The sequence below is a fragment of the Carassius auratus genome, chromosome 4 (genome assembly GCF_003368295.1).
Source record: "Carassius auratus strain Wakin chromosome 4, ASM336829v1, whole genome shotgun sequence".
Lineage (NCBI taxonomy): Eukaryota > Metazoa > Chordata > Actinopteri > Cypriniformes > Cyprinidae > Carassius > Carassius auratus.
The window spans coordinates 617,797-636,211 of record NC_039246.1 but is presented as its reverse complement, the minus strand read 5'-3'; the positions used below and the strand labels follow the sequence as shown (position 1 = coordinate 636,211).

Genomic DNA, 18,415 nt, shown 5'->3' with positions numbered 1-18,415 from the left:
GGCTGGAGCTGAGAGATGGCGTTCTGTGCAGAAGGGTCAGTGACCCGAAGTTGGGCGAAGAAGTACGCCAGATCGTGGTACCCGCAGATGAGGTAACGGCGTTAGTTTCGGCGTACCACAACCAGTTGGGGCACCAGGGACAGGAGAGGACCGTGTCCCTGCTTAGGAGATTCTTCTTTTGGCCCGGGCTAGAGGCATCGGTGCACGCCCTAATTCAAGCTTGCCCGAGATGCATATTGTTTAAGTCCAGACGGGAGGTCCGAGCGCCAATGGTACCCATCCATGCGAAGGCCCCCCTTCATATCATGGCTATGGACTTCTTGACACTGGGCCGACCACGAGATCGCTACCAGAACATCTTGGTAATAACGGATTTGTTCACAAAGTACGCTTGGGCTATCCCCACCCTCGACCAGACTGCAACCACCACCGCTACAGTTTTATGGCGGGCCGTCTTCCAGACGTTCGGATGCCCGGAGTTTCTGCACTCCGATCAAGGAGCCAACTTTGAGTCCAGGGTAATTAGAGAACTATGCCAGTTGTACGGTTGCACGAAAACTCACACCACTTCGTATCATCCTCAGGGGAACGGCGGCTGTGAGAGATTCAATCAGACCCTATTGGGGCTGCTGGGGACCTTGGACCAACAACGGCAGGACGATTGGGTGAGTGCATTGCCAAACCTCCTACAGGCCTATAACAACAGTATACATAGTACTACGGGTTACGCCCCCACTTACCTGATGTTTGGCACACACATACGAAAGCCTACTGACCTGGTCCTAGGAGTGACAGCCGACCAAGAGGAAGCAAGTGTAACGGAGTGGGTGGGGCGCCATCACCAGCGCTTGCATTTCGCCTACGAGCAGGTGTCGAAAAGGATACAGACGGCAGGAGAGAAAAGTAAGCGGTTGTATGATCGGACTGCTAGAGAAGCCCCTCTACTGCCAGGAGAGAGGGTGTTGGTGAGAGATAATCGGCGGCAGGGGAAGGGGAAACTGAGTGACCGTTGGGAGGCCACCCCTTATGTAGTCTGCCGGCAGCAGAGGCCGGGACAGCCGGTCTATACCATCCGGCCAGAAGGGAAGTCAGGCCCCGACCGTGTGGTGCACCGGAACATGATTCGCCCATGCCCTAACTACCCTGAAGCCGTGGAAGAAGTCCCCACGGAACCTGTACCAGCGGCCCCCTGGATTGAAGGTTGGGCTGTGGTACCAGGGAGACCCGTGGTGGCACCACCCCCGATCGCCCCGAGAGAACCAGAAGCAGCCCCTGAACAAGCTGAGCCCGATTCACCAGTGAGACGATCCCAGCGAGAGAACCGAGGCCGACCCCCTGCCCGCTATGGGGAGTGGACAGCCCGAGGACGTTCTAGGGACTAGAACGGATTGGCGGGGGAGGATGTCACAAGGTGACGATCTTTAGGGGCGGAACCAAAATTCGGGAAGTTTGGTTCCGCCCGGAAGTGTTTCCGCCCGGAAAAACTGAACACCGGAACTTCCGGTAGCGCCGTAAGAGGAAAAATCAGGGAATTCGATGCACCTGTGCCTAGTTAGGGACAGCGGTTGGTGATTGGAGGATACGCTGGACAAGGCAGTACTTAAGGCCAAGTTATTTCACAGTCTGGGAGCTCTTTCTGGTGTGTGTGAGGCACTAAGTACTAAGAGCCAGTCGAAAGTGCCCTGTATATTGACCTGGCGTTGTGTAGATCTCTCCAGGAGGAGGAGGGCGGCCCTACCCCTAATATAGCGTGGTGGGAGAGCCAAAGGAATACTTATTGAAGTAGTCACAACGACGACATCACTAGCTAGGCCGCATTTTCCATCGCCAGATCCGAACCAAGCGAAGTGAAGGAAGACAGGTGTTCTTTTCGTACACTGAGTGTGGTGGGTGAGTCTTCGTGCTGTGAAAACCTATAATTTTGACATGGTGCTGTATATTGCTGTGGGTTGCTGTGTATTGCAGTGTGTCCTGTCAGATAAACCCCCGCCTTCACGCACTTCGTCGCGGGAGGACAAGGAGACTGCTGGTCCTAGCCTAGTTCAGTACAGTATATGTTGTGAGCGTGCTTCAGATCTCCGGAGATAGCACGGTACGCTGTGTCCAGCCCAGAGGTGAGAGCCATCCAAAGCAGAGTAACTGTGCTTTGTGTCCAAGTTGATACCTGTGGAGAGGAAAGGAAAGAGAGAGTGAGTAACACAAGGAGAAACAGAGGAAACCTGTACTTACAGTACGCTGTGTTCAGCCCAGAGGTGAGAGCCATTCAAAGCAAACTAACTGTGCTATTGTGCCCAAGCTGATACCTGTGGAGAGAAAAGGAAGGAGAGAGTGAGTAACACAAGGAGAAACGGAGGAAACCTGTACTTACAGTACGCTGTGTTCAGCCCAGAGGTGAGAGCCATTCAAAGCAAACTAACTGTGTTATTGTGCCCAAGTTGATACCTGTGGAGAGAAAAGGAGAGAGAGTGAATAACACGAGGAGGAATAGAGCGAACCCTGTACTTACAGTACGCTGTGTCCAGCCTAGAGGTGAAAGCCATCCAAAGCAGAGTAACTGTGCTTTGTGTCTAAGTTGATACCTGTAGAGAGGAGGAGAGAGAGTGGATAACGCGAGGAGAAATAGAGCGAAACCTGTACTTACAGTACGCTGTGTCCAGCCCAGAGGTGAGAGCCATCCAAAGCAGAGTAACTGTGCTTTGTGTCCAAGTTGATACCCGTGGAGAGGAAAGGAAAGAGAGAGTGAGTAACACAAGGAGCAACAGAGGGAATCTGTACTTGCAGTACGCTTAGTCCAACCAAGAGGTGAGAGCCATCCAAAGCAGAGTAACTGTGCTTTTGTGTCCAAGTTGATACCTGTGGAGAGAGGAGAGAGGGTGGATAACGCGAGGAGAAATAGAGCGAAACCTGTACTTACCGTACGCTGTGTCCAGCCCAGAGGTGAGAGCCATCCAAAGCAGAGTAACTGTGCTTTGTGCCCAAGTTGATACCTGTGGAGAGAAAAGGAGAGAGAGAGTGGGTAACACGAGGAGAGACCGAGGAAACCTGTACTTACGCCGCTGCCTGTGGAGAAAGAGAAAGCGAGTGAGCACCCAAGGAACGAACTGCGTGAACCAGTACTTACTGTGAGCTGTAATCAGCGAAGAGGTGAGAGCAAAACCAAGCCGAATTAACTGTGCCTTTGTGTCCCAGCCGTTGCCTGTGGAGGAAGAGAAAGAGAGTGAGCACCCCGAGAACGAACTGTGTGAACCAGTACTTACCGTGAGCTGTATTCAGCGAAGAGGAGGAAGAAGGAGGGCGCTATGGATACCTAAGACTCAGGCCGGGGCCCGAGTCCCACGCCCCGGATCCCCGTGGCCCCCTTTTGCTCCCTGACCTCTTCCTGGCCATAGCCCATCTGGAGGGCCGAGTCAGAGTTTAGTTTTAATTGCCCTTTCCCTATTCCCCAAGCTATTTTTAAATATTTAAATAAAGATTGTTTTATCACTTACTTGTTCTCGTGTTGTTTGGCCATTGGGTTGGCTTTGGGGACCTCCTCGAGGTGGAAGTTGAGAAGGGGTGTGGCTTAGTCAAAGCATAGCCAGCCCCTGGGTGTGACAGATGAACACAAGGCCATTCTTAAAGGAAAATTCGGGCTCGGTGTCACAGCAAGGGACAAGAAGCAGACATGGGAGCGTATAGTACAAACTATTAATGATTCATTCCCCTTGCTTGTGTGCACCTATAAGCCTGCTATATTCATAGATGCGGTTTTTTGAGCCTGCAAGGTGGGACTGTCCAGAACTAAATGAACTGCGACACAATAAGATGTTCTGAAAGTGCTGTAATTGTTTGTGTGATCACTCTGCTTACAGAAGGTTGTGACAGACCCAAATCATCACTATTGCATTGTTGCATTTTCCCAGTTGCCAAATATCGTAATGTAGTGATTAATTTAATATCTGGCGCTATGGCATTTCTGCGCTATGTCAGAGATGTTAGCATGTCTCTAATAAGATCAGTCACAAACATGATCCCTGCACGATCTAATCTATAGCTTCTTATTAACTCACTGTCATCCATTGTCTGCAACACATTTCTTCTGCCTCTGCGTCTTTCTGCCATTTTCTCTTCTGCTAAAGAAACTCTTAAGCCTCTTAAAAGTCTTTGTCTGTGCTGCTAACAAGTTTGACCTTAAAACCTCTTTTAAGGGTTAAGATGCTTTCTGAATTACTTTTTTCTTTACTAGGATTTTTTCTTTAATTTTAAGAGTAAACGCCCACATTTCTAAGATTTTTCTTAGAATTTTGTCACTAGGAGCTACTTTTTGCATTAAGATTCTTTATGAATACAGACCCTGGGGTTTACAACTACTTGACCATATTCTGTTGCATGTAAATAGACTGTCAACGTGATATGATATTAAGACTAAACTTACTACAATGTCCTGTAGATGTGGCATCGTCTGATTCACAATCCCATTCCAAAGATGACTTGGAGAGTCAGTGTGTAAGATACTCATTGGTCATACTGAATTCACATTAATCTTTTAATAATTTGTATTCAGTATTTATTAATCACAACTATATTAAACAGAACCAGATAAGAAAACACTTATATATATATATATATATATGAGTCATGGTATTTGTTATTTACACAGCCAGGTTCCTCAATCCAGCAAATGCATGAACGTAGGCCAGCATCAGTAAGTCAAGTTCCAAGTGAAGAAGCTGAAAGTAGCACCAGTCAGGACACAGTCACAGACAGCCCAAATCCAGCAAGCACAGGGAGAAATAAAGGTGATAGTGAAGGAGATTTTTTGACAATTGATCCAGGATTATGGCCAGAGAGTTTCACAGATCGTGAACGTGAGGTGATCATAGGAAAGCTAGCCAATGCCAGTCAGACAGACCTGAAAACTATTATGCACAAGGATTCAGAAGGAAAGAAATTTCCAGAGTATCCCCAGTTTAGTAAGTCAGCAAATGGGCGAGAGAAACAGAAGAGATTCATTATACTGTGTGCCATGCATGCTCTTTTCACACAATGACCTCAGAAAGACATCAACTAGTGCACTAAACTCTAAAGAAGGGTACAAAACAGCAGATCTAAAAGGGCGGAGAATGTACAATAAATTCCCTGACCATGAAGCAAGTAAGGCACACAAAGCATGCTACCACAAGTGAAAAAATCTGAAATATTCTTTGATAGAAGCAAAAGGAATAGATAGCAGAAAAAAAACATAGTTGAAAAAAACAAAGCAATTCTTGAAAGAATATTAGATGTCTTACTTTTTTTGGCATCAAGGAACTTACCATTCAGAGAGACCACAGACAATTTAGGTGATGTTTGCAACGGTAACTTTCTTGGCACATTAAGAGCTGTTGGCTCATTATGATCCTTTGCTCAGTGATCATTTGCAAAAACTGTCAGAAGACAGGTGCAAGAATGACACATTACCTTAGCCCAGAATCACAAAATGAATTTATTGAACTCTGTGGAAAAAAGGTCTTGGAAGAAATATTGAAGGAAAGGGAGAAAACAATTTATTATTCTGTGATTTGTGATGCAACTCCTGATATTTCTCACATGGAGCAGAATGTGATTGTTTTAAGATATGTTGCAAACAAGGAGGATGATCAATGGGAGATAATTGAGTTTTTTTTTTTACAGTTCAAAGCGTTCAATGGTAAGACTGGCCGGGAAATATCAGAAATGATACTGAAGACTTTAGAGGAACATTCCATTGATATTTCAGATTGCAGAAGACAGGGGTTTGATAATCAGGCAAATAAATCAGGCAAAGTAAAAGGGGTTCAGGCTGAAAAAAAGAAAATAAACCCTCTTGCCACATATTCACCCTGTGCCTCACACTCTCTGAATCTTGTTGGTGTACAAGCAGCAGAATCATGTCCTGATGTTTCCAAACTTTTTCGCTGTTTGAACCACTTGTACAATCTCTATAGTTCAAGTCCCGAACGTTGGGCAATTCTTAAAAGTCAGACTGGCTGCTCCCTTCAACACTTATCAGAGACCAGGTGGAGTGCACAAATAGCTGCAGTTAAACCTGTGGCAAAGGTTTTAAACTTGCCATCAGTTATAGAAGCTCTGGACACCATCCGCCATCAGTTATAGAAGCTCTGGACACCATCCTTGCTAAGTGCAGTTTAACCAATGAAGCTAGGTCTGAGGCCAGTGGTCTAAAACAGTACTTCATGTCCTTCAAAGCCATAGTTCTTCTCACTGTATGGAAGAAAATCCTGCAGTTCATTAAAGACAGAAACCTTATTCTACAATCAGGGAAAAATTTCAATCAAAGTTGACATCCGTGGGGTCGAGGCAGAAGCCCACCAGGGCGGAGCAGATGACCACCACATCCGTGTGGTCGAGACAGAAGTCCACCACATCTGTGTGGTCGCATTAACCGGAGAGCAAGTCTCCACGGGAACCTGACTCGACTCTGGAGAGTCATCTGTGGCAGTCATTCTGTGCAGAGGCGCTGGACAAGCAGCCATCTTGTGCCATGACTCTGGACCGGTGGTATTCTTGAACATTGGTGCTGGGCTAGCGGCCAACTTGTGCTGTGGTGCTGGGCTGACGTCCATCTTGCATCGTGACGCTGAGCTGTTTCAGTGAAATTCAGTAACTAAGTTAATTCTATAAAATTAGTTATACCATTATAATCTTGTCTGCTGAAAAAAAAAGTATATATTATATATATATATATATATATATATATATATATATATATATATATATACATATATATACAGTCTTGTTCAAAATAATAGCAGTACAATGTGACTAACCAGAATAATCAAGGTTTTTCGTATATTTTTTTATTGCTACGTGGCAAAAAAGTTACCAGTAGGTTCAGTAGATTGTCAGAAAACAAATGAGACCCAGCATTCATGATATGCACGCTCTTAAGGCTGTGCAATTGGGCAATTAGTTGAATTAGTTGAAAGGGGTGTGTTCAAAAAAATAGCAGTGTGGCATTCAATCACTGAGGTCATCAATTTTGTGAAGAAACAGGTGTGAATCAGGAGGCCCCTATTTAAGGATGAAGCCAACACTTGTTGAACATGCATTTGAAAGCTGAGGAAAATGGGTCATTCAAGACATTGTTCAGAAGAACAGCGTACTTTGATTAAAAAGTTGATTAGAGAGGGGAAAACCTATAAAGAGGTGCAAAAAATGATAGGCTGTTCAGCTAAAATGATCTCCAATGCCTTAAAATGGAGAGCAAAACCAGAGAGACGTGGAAGAAAATGGAAGACAACCATCAAAATGGATAGAAGAATAACCAGAATGGCAAAGGCTCAGCCAATGATCACCTCCAGGATGATCAAAGACAGTCTGGAGTTACCTGTAAGTACTGTGACAGTTAGAAGACGTCTGTGTGAAGCTAATCTATTTTCAAGAATCCCCCGCAAAGTCCCTCTGTTAAAAAAAAGGCATGTGCAGAAGAGGTTACAATTTGCCAAAGAACACATCAACTGGCCTAAAGAGAAATGGAGGAACATTTTGTGGACTGATGAGAGTAAAATTGTTCTTTTTGGGTCCAAGGGCCACAGGCAGTTTGTGAGACGACCCCCAAACTCTGAATTCAAGCCACAGTACACAGTGAAGACAGTGAAGCATGGAGGTGCAAGCATCATGATATGGGCATGTTTCTCCTACTATGGTGTTGGGCCTATTTAGCGCATACCAGGGATCATGGATCAGTTTGCATATGTTAAAATACTTGAAGAGGTCATGTTGCCCTATGCTGAAGAGGACATGCCCTTGAAATGGTTGTTTCAACAAGACAATGACCCAAAACACACTAGTAAACGGGCAAAGTCTTGGTTCCAAACCAACAAAATTAATGTTATGGAGTGGCCAGCCCAATCTCCAGACCTTAATCCAATTGAGAACTTGTGGGGTGATATCAAGAATGCTGTTTCTGAAGCAAAACCAAGAAATGTGAATGAATTGTGGAATGTTGTTAAAGAATCATGGAGTGGAATAACAGCTGAGAGGTGCCACAAGTTGGTTGACTCCATGCCACACAGATGTCAAGCAGTTTTAAAAAACTGTGGTCATACAACTAAATATTAGTTTAGTGATTCACAGGATTGCTAAATCCCAGAAAAAAAAAAAATGTTTGTACAAAATAGTTTTGAGTTTGTACAGTCAAAGGTAGACACTGCTATTTTTTTGAACACACCCCTTTTAACTAATTGCCCAATTGCACAGCCTTAAGAGCGTGCATATCATGAATGCTGGGTCTTGTTTGTTTTCTGACAATCTACTGAACCTACTGGTAACTTGTTTGCCACGTAGCAATAAAAAATATACTAAAAACCTTGATTATTCTGGTTAGTCACATTGTACTGCTATTATTTTGAACAAGACTGTATATATATAATATATAATTTTTTTTTCAGCAGATATATATAGAACCCCTCCCAAAACATTTCAGGGTTATAATGGGAATTGTATTGGACAGAACAACAGTAATACCTATTGGAATAATGGCAAAAACAAAAAGGAATTTTGTAAATGCAATGCAATTGAAATGTAACTCATAGTGTGCTGCACATTATTGACAATATTGAGCTGAAGATTGACTTTGCAAATTAAAAAAATCGCAAATCAAATCGCAAACGCAGTATCGGTCAAAAAAAAATCGCAATTAGATATTTTCCCCATATCGCACAGCCCTATCGTACATCCACACGATATGCATAGAATTCGATAGATCTCCTCATAATACACAAATTTGCCTCAAGAACCATTGCTGTCAATCAAATTGTTCTATAATTATTCACAAATATGTTAAAAAACTTCTTATGTTAAGAAACTTGTTGAAAATATCTCTAGGGAAGATATTAAGATATTGAGGGAGGAAATATGACTCTAGGGAAGCTCATAAAGTTTCATGGTGATCGGACCATAGGTGGGGCTATAGTAAAAAATAGAACTGTCCCCACATTACCCATTATTGGTCTAAAATAATTGAGACTTTGTCAACAATTTTTTATGTTAGACTTCCAGCAGATCCAGTGATGTCACTATTTGGTGTTGTACCTATAGATATACATTTGAACATCTCACAAATTAACGTATTGTGTTTTGTGATGCTGCTAGCCAGACGTCTAATTTTACTAAACTGGAAAAATAAAATTCCTCCTACTCATCAAAACCTTCTTAGATGCATAATGCAATATTTACAAGTGGAAAAAATTTAATATTCTTAAAGGAAGAAAGAACAAACATTTTACTCAATTTGGCAACTTTTTATTCATTATTATAACAAGTATATTTGGACGACCCTCCTATTGCCTGATTTGATATATTTTTACTTAATACTTCAAGTGTGTGCAGGATTTTTGCTTTGGTTTTGTGTTCTTTTTACATTCATACATATGATTTGTATAAAACTGTTGGAAAATGGTCATAAAAATAACAGAAAATAAAGAAAATTACCTGAAATTATCGAACATATTCATATATTCACACAAACACTAGATCTTCATATCATATGCTAGATCTCCTCATTCTGAACAACTTTGCCTCGGGAACTAACGCTGTCAATCACATTGTTAATTAAATATTCACAAATGTATTTAAAACCTATTTTTGCAAACTTGTCCTAGGTTTTTTGCTTAATCTCAATTAAACCACTGCAGTAATATTCTATGGACTCTCTAGATCAACAATTATCAAAAAAAAGTCCTTTGGTTAGCTATAACAGGTTCATTTTTAAAGAGGTGTGGCTACAATACCCAAAAGCTTATAAAACCTAAACAAAAGCTCAACACTTTAGGAAAACTGGTGAAAACATTTCTGAGAGGACTCTTAACAATTTTGCAAAGTATCATAGAGATCGGACCACAGATGGCGCGGGTAACAGTTAAAAATGCCACAAAAACACAAGATTTATATGGTAAGTGGCCTCAAATAGGTTGAAAATTTTCATATATTCACACAAACTTTAGATCTCCATATAATATGATAGATCTCCTCATTCTGAAACACTTTGCTCCTTGGAACAATGTTGTCAATAAAAGTTTTAATTAAATATTCAAGATTAAAAAAAAAATACTTTTGTAAACTAGTCCATGAATTTTGGCTGAAGATCAATAAAACCACTGCAGTACAATTCTCTAGACTGACTAGGTCAATAATTATAAAAAAAATGTTGAACATTTGCATTTGGACAGCTATAATCATTTTATAATATGTTCTTTACATAGTGTAAAAAAAGGCCTATTAATACAAAAAGAAAGCCCATAAAGGCCTAAGAATGTGTAAAATAATGCATAATTTCATTCTAAACAAGCATGCAAAATTTAAAATGGAATTGGGCAAAAAAATAACATAATAGTTATAAAGGTTGTGTTTAACTGTCAGCCATACATCCAGGTTAGCCGAGACCACCCCAAAGGCCTAAACTGCTTGAACCCCAATAAATGCTGCTTGCAGCTTTAATCTTATGAATTGAGTTCAATAACAAATTAACTTTACCATTAACATCAACTGAGCTAATAATAATGACACTTATAATGATGACATTTAATTTTGACAGTGGTGAATGTAAAATCCAGTAAAGTTTCAAAAATGAATTTCATATTCACAAAGTTGTGTCTGGAAACGAACCAAAATTTTGAGAACAACTAGACTATAACGAAGTAGATGGTCAGAGGACTTATGTTTCTTTCCAGAATGTGTTTGCAAATGTCGTTTCAGGTCTTGTTGATATGTAAAGGTTCTCACTGAAGACAGGTAAATGTTTCTCTTCAGCATGAAGCCTCATGTGAATCTTAAGATTTCCCTTTTGTGTGAAGCTCTTCTCACACAGTTTGCAGTTAAAGGGCTTCTCTCCTGTGTGATTTCTAATGTGGGCATTAAGGGTTGATTTACTTGTGAAGCTCTTCTCACCGTTTGCAGGTATTCGGACCCTCTCCAGTGTGACATTTCATGTGTGAGTTAAGGGCTGCTTTACGTCTGAAACACTTTCCACACTGATCACATGGGAACGGCTTCTCTCCAGTGTAAAATGTCCATGTGATCCTTAAGAGCTGCTTTGCGTGAGAGGCTCTTCCCACACACTTTGCAGGTAAAAGGCTTCTCTCCAGTATGAGTTCTCATGTGGCAATTATATTGTGATTTATATGCGAAGGTATTCCCACACACGTTGCAGGTAAAAGGTTTCTCTCCAGTGTGAATCCTCCTGTGATTCTTAAGGCTTATGTTCTGACTGAAACTCTTTCCACAGTTAGTGCAGGCGAAGGGTTTCTCTCCAGAGTGGATTCTCATGTGAACCTTGAGGTTTGCTTTAAATCTGAAACTCTTTCCACAGTCATGGCATGTGAAAGATGACTCTCGAGAATGAACTGAACGAATGCATTTTTCATCCGAGTTTCGGTGTCTCTTGTCTGGGAATCCCTCTCCACACTGATCACCATTAAAAGACTTCTCTTCTGAGTGAAGCCTCGTGTGATTAGCAAGGGCCATTTCATGTGTAAAACATTCTCCACACTGAGCGCACACAAAAGGCTTCTCTCCTGTGTGAGTTTTCATGTGACCCGTAAGATGTCCTTTTTGTGAGAAGCTCTTCTCACAGAGTTTGCAGTTAAAGGGTTTCTCTCCAGCGTGTCTTTTCATGTGAAAATCAAGGCTTGATTTATGTTTTAAACACTTTCCACACTGATCACATGGAAACAACTTCTCTCCAGTGTGAACAATCATGTGACCCGTAAGATGTCCTTTGTATGAGAAGGTCTTTCCACACAGTGTGCAGTTAAAAGGCTTCTCTCCAGTGTGAAGTCCCGTATGAGTTTTGAGGCTTACTTTACAACTGAAGTTCTCTCCACACCAATGACATTTAAAGCCATCCTCTCCTGAGTGTTCGCTCTTTGTGTGAAAATTAAGGGTTACTTTTTTTCTGAAGCCCAATCCACAATGATCACATGTGAATAGCTTCCCTCCAATGTGACGCTTCATGTGGGAATTAAGGCCACCTTTCTCTCTAAAACTCTTTCCACACTGTTGGCATGTGAAAGGCTTTTCTCCAGTGTGAATTTTCATGTGGTTTTCAAAGTTATATCTTCTACCGAAACACTTTCCACATTGATGGCAGGTGAAGGAAACGTTTGATTTGGTCCTCTGAACTTTTTTTCGTGATGAAGTTGTTTTAGTGTGTATGGATTTTCCCACAGTCATTAAATCACATTGCGTATATTCATTTTTCTCTTCTATCTCTGTAAGTTCTTGCCTCTCTTCCTTCAGTGCCATCAGGTCTTAAGCAGAAAATGAAAAAAAAAAAAAAGTTAGTGGCAGTTTATTGGCTTAAAGCAACAGACTTCAAAACCAAGATAAAGTATTAAAACATCAAAGCCTGCATGAATCATCATAGACAAACAAAAATAAATAGCCTTGGCTACAATGTTCTTCTGCAAGACACATTAACTGCAAAAGCAGCAAAAGTTACAGACTGCAGCTTCAAATTTTGTCGATAATCACTAGCACAGATTAGGTCTATAGGACTGCTAATACTGCGTGTAAACAAATAGACATTTGATCAAACACAAATATTGAGTGCATCAGGGGCCCGTTTCAGAAAGCAGGTTAAGTGAAAACTGAGTATGTTAATCCTGAAATGAAGGAAACTCTAGGTTTTCTGTTTCAGAATTGGAGGTTTGTCAAAGCTGAGAAAGCAGGGTAAGCCCGTTTCTGAAAGAGAGGTAACTTATACTCAGAGTCAGTTACCAGGTTAATTACTCTATGAACCTAACCTGGTCTAGAGCAGGTTTTCTTCGGTAAACCCAGAGTTTCTTTTGGTCTTCTCCCCCTTTTTAAAGTGCAGGCGATGTTTGAAATCTTAATTCATTCATTCATTCATGCACGCTGCATAATTTTTTTTTTTTACCAAGTATTGTTTTCTTATTTCAAGTACAAATATATATATATATATATATATATATATATATATATATATATATATATATTTAAGATATTTAGTCTTGTTTCATCTAAATTAAGTAAAATTATCTGCCCGTGTTGTAATAAAAATAATCTTGCAAATGAAAAACAAGATTATTCTGAGTGTCTAAGTGTGAATTTAGAGTAGCTCTGCCCTCCAATGTCAAGTTAATTACGATGCGTGTGAAAACCGGCATCAGTGGTGAAGGCATTAACGCATTCTGCGCGGATAACTAGCGTGTGGCTTTTGCGGAGCTCACTCTTTCTCACTTTTCCCATCACATTATAATTTATTTTCAGTGAAAATTAATAAAATGTTCTAAAAGTGGAAGTGGCTAACTAGTGTTTAATAATAATAAAACTATTTATAATTTTAATAAATATAATAATTTACACTTGTTATTTCATCCAGTTAATATACAACAATAAATAGTATTTATCTGCCTGTATAAAGATTAAATAGCATCTGAACTGCTAATTTTATATGGTAAATATTAGGGTTGTGCCGATAGACGATAGTATCGTGTATCAACGATAGTCAGAGATATCGACATAAGCAAATTTCTCAGTTGACAATCAAGACGATATTAGGCTTGTTTTCCTATAAATGTATTAGATTATAATAATAACAACTATTATTTCATTTTTATTAGGCTGCTTATTATAATTCGGCTATCAACTGCCCAGCTATTTCACTTCAGCACAGCATTTTCACACACACACACAGCATGCGCTCGAGCCTGTAGTCACTGAAGTTGTCCGCTTTGACTCGGATAACTCGTTAAATCTATTAAATGAAAGAGATAGAAAATGAGGAGTTGGTGTCCCACACATTTAATGGCTGATACATGGCAACACGCTCTTCTCAAACATGAGAGATTAACTCTTTCTTGACGTTACAAATAAAGTAAAGACAAAGTAATAACATGGCGACAGAGCAAACTTATCATCCATAGTGGATATCACGTAGTCCTTTGTAGTCCGTTACAAAGTCTCCATCCACAAACAGACGTATATCGTCTGCAGATATAAGGAATTTCATTGCACTTAAACAAAAAAATCTGAACGACCTGTATATGTGCAATGTTTTAAACGAGCCCTAACTAACCTAGTTTAATGCCACAGTTATGTTAGAATGCATCTCATTCTTGTTTCTGTGGCTCTGCGTCGGTCTCGTCATGGAGCACCTGGTCCGGAGCGCTGTATGACTTTAGCATCAGTTCAGTTCAACTTTACTCCAGATATAATGAACTTACCTGTTTTGAATACTTTTATATTTGCAATGTTCGATTATGTCCAATATTAGTGTTAAATTGTTGGGACTTCTTCTATTGATTTTCACCGTTGACTGATTTTACAGAACATTTATAGACTGATTATCTCAATGCGTAGATGTGGCATATTTGTCACAGGACACGCGATATGACAGCTGCATCTGACTATATATGAACTAGCTGTTTTAAATACAGTATTTTTATATTTAACGTTAGTTTATCATTATGTTTGAAAGTATATTTTTTCAATTATTGGTGATTCCATAGGCTTTCTCTCACGCACCATGGTTTAAAACACCAAATAGTGATGCTATGACAAGAACAAAGTCTCTCTCTCTTGCTCAACCCATGCACGATAATATCGTGTATCGTCGATCTCACGGACTGACGACATGACGATTTGAAAAATTACCATATCGCCCAACACTAGTAAACATTTTATGTAACTATTTTCACTAAGTGTAAATAGCATTTAGAGCTAAGAACGTATGTTACTTCCCTATCGGCAAATAATTTGTAAAATAAGAAAAATACACTTAAATCATTATTATTTTGTTTTATTTGATTTTATTTTTAGATACCATTAAAATAAATAGCTTACACTCTTAAAAGATTCTTCAAAAGGTTCTTCAAGTGATGCCATAAAAGAACCATTTTTGGTTGGTCAAAGGTTTTTTAAAGAACCATCTCTTTCTTAACTTTTTATAACCTGAAGAACCTTCTTTCACCACAAAGAACCTTTTGTGAAACAGAGAGGTTCTTCAGATGTTAAAGGTACTTTATGGAAATATTTAGACAAAAATGTTCTGGTATCGTGAAGCACTTTTATTATTAATAGTGTATTATTTCAATAACCTACCATTCTGCCAGTTTTCACCTGGGATAGTATAGCAGTGATAAGAATTAAACTTGAATTGGCGGGAGCTGTTGCCATGGTGAATCGTCATTTCGGAGCTCTGTTGATCATGGCTTTTCATAGTCATGGTGCACACGCTAAACTCACGCGATTGAACCTCCTTATTGAAATGGGCCCCAGGGCTCAGTATTAGGTCCTCTGCTTTTCTATATGATGACCATGAGGAACTTTATCATTAGAGCCCACGTTATGCCAATTATCTATTTTTACATTTTATAACAAAACTAAGTAATTGTTTTTTTTTTCACTCAAAAAAAGCTCAGATTAAAGAGGCCTATGATGAATCAGTTCTAAAAATAAATACAAAACCAGTCATAATAGTAAATTAAATAAAAAACAAGTTGACAAAAAGATCAATACCTATATTTGGTAATAATATAGAATAACAAGAGATTTATAAATGTTTTTGTATGCCGGTCATTTTTTACAGTGAACACCACAGATACATGTTTAAAGGACTTCAACACAACACAAGAGATAAATACATTTCCCCCTATTTTAGTTTTTAATGATAGCCATTTGATATTTAGTGTGTTTTTGTCTGGTATTTGTCTAGTAAGCATGAAGACCCACTACATGTCAAATAAAACAACTTTAATTAGGATGCTTATATGACATTCTTCAGAACTATCATTTCATTTCTGTAGAGCTGGACATTTTAATAAGGATCAGATAAGTGAGTTCAGCTTTGAGAATGAAAACTAACCTGTTTGTTCCTCAGTATCTTTATGTTTGACTCTGAATGTTTCTTCAATCTTCATGTCTTCACTCTCCTCTTTAATGAACTCCATCTTTGTTTGCTCCTCAGTATCTTCATGTTTGACTCTGAATGTTTCTTCACTCTCCTCTTTAATAAACTCCATCTTTGTTTGCTCCTCAGTATCTTCATGTTTGATTTGGAATATTTCTTCTATCTTCACATCTTCAATCTCCTCTTTAATAAACTCCATCTTTGTTTGTTCCTCAGTATCTTCATGTTTGACTCTGAATGTTTCTTCAATCTTCATGTCTTCACTCTCCTCTTTCATAAACTCCATCTTTATAACAATGTGTCAAGTCGATCTCAGATGATTAGACCAATAGTTTTTCTGTGTGTTGGGACACTTTCTTCTGTTTAAGAGGAGAATAAATAAGTTACTTGTTACTACATTGCTAAGTAAATTGATTGTAAATGTATGCTTTTGGAATGCCAGCCCAGAACAATGCTTATGAGAGAATAGAAAAAAAAAACTACATGTCTGAGTAATTATTTAACAATAAACAAATAGTTATTGTAGCCTAAATAATGTGCAATTACATTTATTCAAATTTAATGTTAAAGGTTCATATTGATCATGTTCTATTTTTTTAATAGTAATATTACGCATACACTTAGAATAAAAATGATTTTATGCCTGCAACAGCCTGTCACTGGAAGTCCCTTATCCAAATGAACCATGCTTTTACTAAAGTGTTAGTAGTTCAACTATTGTACATGTAGATTTCCATGGTTAACACAGTAAGCATATTTTAACCATGTGTACTGAGCGTTAAAATGTGTTTCAAATATAAAGTCAAGTAGGTATCATTACCCATTTTATGCTTAGTAATTTAATAAATTAAGAAATTACATAATTTAGGAGTTAATCAGTTTTGATATCGACGATACTGGCATTTAAAAGTATCCGTATTGTATTGAAAAGCTAAGTGGGATCGTCCATCCCTAATTTGTACTTGGAATCACTGAATCATTTTGCGAAGCAATTGATTGAATAAATTAAAATAAGTTACATAAAGCTCCGTTTCTCTCATCAGTACTTGGCAGTGAGTGAACTGGTCTTCACAATAAACTGATTCACTACATATGGAGCAAAAAGACACCTAACTTTTGTTACTCATGTGCGAGTGCTTACGCATAAAAATAGTGTTTATTAATGTTAGATATACTACGGGGGCCGTTGAATGCTTGAATCTGATTGGCTGACAAACATTCTGAGGTGTGGATTTATTTTCAGGGAAACGCACGGCGAACGTAGTTCCAGGCAGCTCTCCTGACCGCGTTACAGGTCAGTATCACTTCGCAGAGTTAACAGTGATAACATTCAAGCGGCTTTCCACAATAAAGGTGTTTTCAGCGCTGCTCTGACGATTTTATCAGCATATATAGCGTAGCAACTTGAAGGATATGCATGACTTTTCTCACTATGTTATAACAGCGCCGTTTAGATGCGCTGCAGCAGAAGCGTGTTTAGAGACACTCTATCTCTGTGTGTCTCTCACTCTCGCTCTCTTTCTAATAACTCAATTGATAATTGCTAGAATGCTATCAACGGCTCAAGCCTCCGTTACCAGCTTTAAAACGACGTTTTGGAACTAGCAAAAGAGGCATTGGATGATATGCGGAAGAAATAGTCCCACTCACAATAGTGATTTAAGTACAAAAACCAGACGAATCCCTTTAGATAAATCTTCAGGTCGAAATATTGAAGTGTGGTAACCGTACTATGAACGAAATAATTGACTCCGGACCGTTAAATTATTAGGAAAAAATGCACACCCGAGGTGGTGATACGGTCACGCGTCACAACGCGAAGCGGAGTTACTACTCGGATGTGCACTGTTTTTCTAATAATTCAACAGCCCGTCGTCAATTATTCCTTACATAAAGTATCATCCATAGTTAAGCTATTTTACGTGTTTTGTTAAACTATAAAAATGCCTTACCTTTTTTGCAGTAATTAAAAAAATTAAATTGCTTAAAAACGCAAACCTTTCTTCAGCTGCAGATGCAAGAGAGTGGCGCAGTCTTATGACGTCACAACATAAGACCAAAATAAAAGTCCCATTATCACGATGCTGTCTAAAAATACAAACGTGAACAGAAAATGTAAATGACAGATGAGTTCAGAGTTATACACTAAAAAAAAGTGATACAAAGGCTTGCATGTATTTCACATATTTAACACTCTTTACCTAACAGTGTTTACCTGGGTTTGTGTATTGTATGTTTGGGACAGCTATTGTTTGTTATTGTTTATTGAATATATCAAATATGTACATATAGTATATTCATATGTATAATGCATAGTGTGAGTGCATGTGTGTTTTCATTTATTCATATGCACACTTATGTATGCAGTACTACATGCTATGCTAACTTAATCCTAACTGCAGATGGTGCGGTTACTACTAGACTTGATAAGCTATGTTTGACATTGATACTAAGACAAGTAATGCATTATAAACAGCCTTTAGCTAAATACTGAATGCATTTAACGTTACCTCAAGCTGATGT

At 39.4% G+C, this 18,415-nt stretch overlaps 1 protein-coding gene across 2 annotated transcripts; it reads right to left on the bottom strand.

Annotated features, from left to right (window-relative positions):
• Positions 1–9,253: 9,253 nt before the first annotated feature.
• LOC113066170 (gastrula zinc finger protein XlCGF26.1-like) lies at positions 9,254–17,935 on the bottom strand. Of its 2 annotated transcripts, none has more exons than XM_026237907.1 (3): positions 17,845–17,935; positions 15,848–16,251; positions 9,254–12,269 (listed from the first exon to the last, which is right to left on the bottom strand). In XM_026237907.1, the coding sequence occupies exons 2-3, from the start codon at positions 16,176–16,178 to the stop codon at positions 10,996–10,998; spliced, it is 1,605 nt and encodes a 534-aa protein (XP_026093692.1). In that variant the 5' UTR covers positions 16,179–16,251; positions 17,845–17,935; the 3' UTR covers positions 9,254–10,995. The 2 variants fall into 2 exon arrangements, with proteins under 2 accessions (XP_026093692.1, XP_026093683.1); XM_026237898.1 differs by having other exon boundaries at positions 17,891–17,935.
• Between the last annotated feature and the right edge of the window lie 480 nt (positions 17,936–18,415).

Coding starts and splice junctions, on each gene's coding strand:
- LOC113066170 (XM_026237907.1), bottom strand. CDS start 16,178: ATGGAGTTTATGAAAGAGGAGAGTGAAGACATGAAGATTGAAGAAACA. Junction 12,270..15,847: donor AGATACTGAGGAACAAACAG/GTTAGTTTTCAT, acceptor TTTCTGCTTAAG/ACCTGATGGCACTGAAGGAA.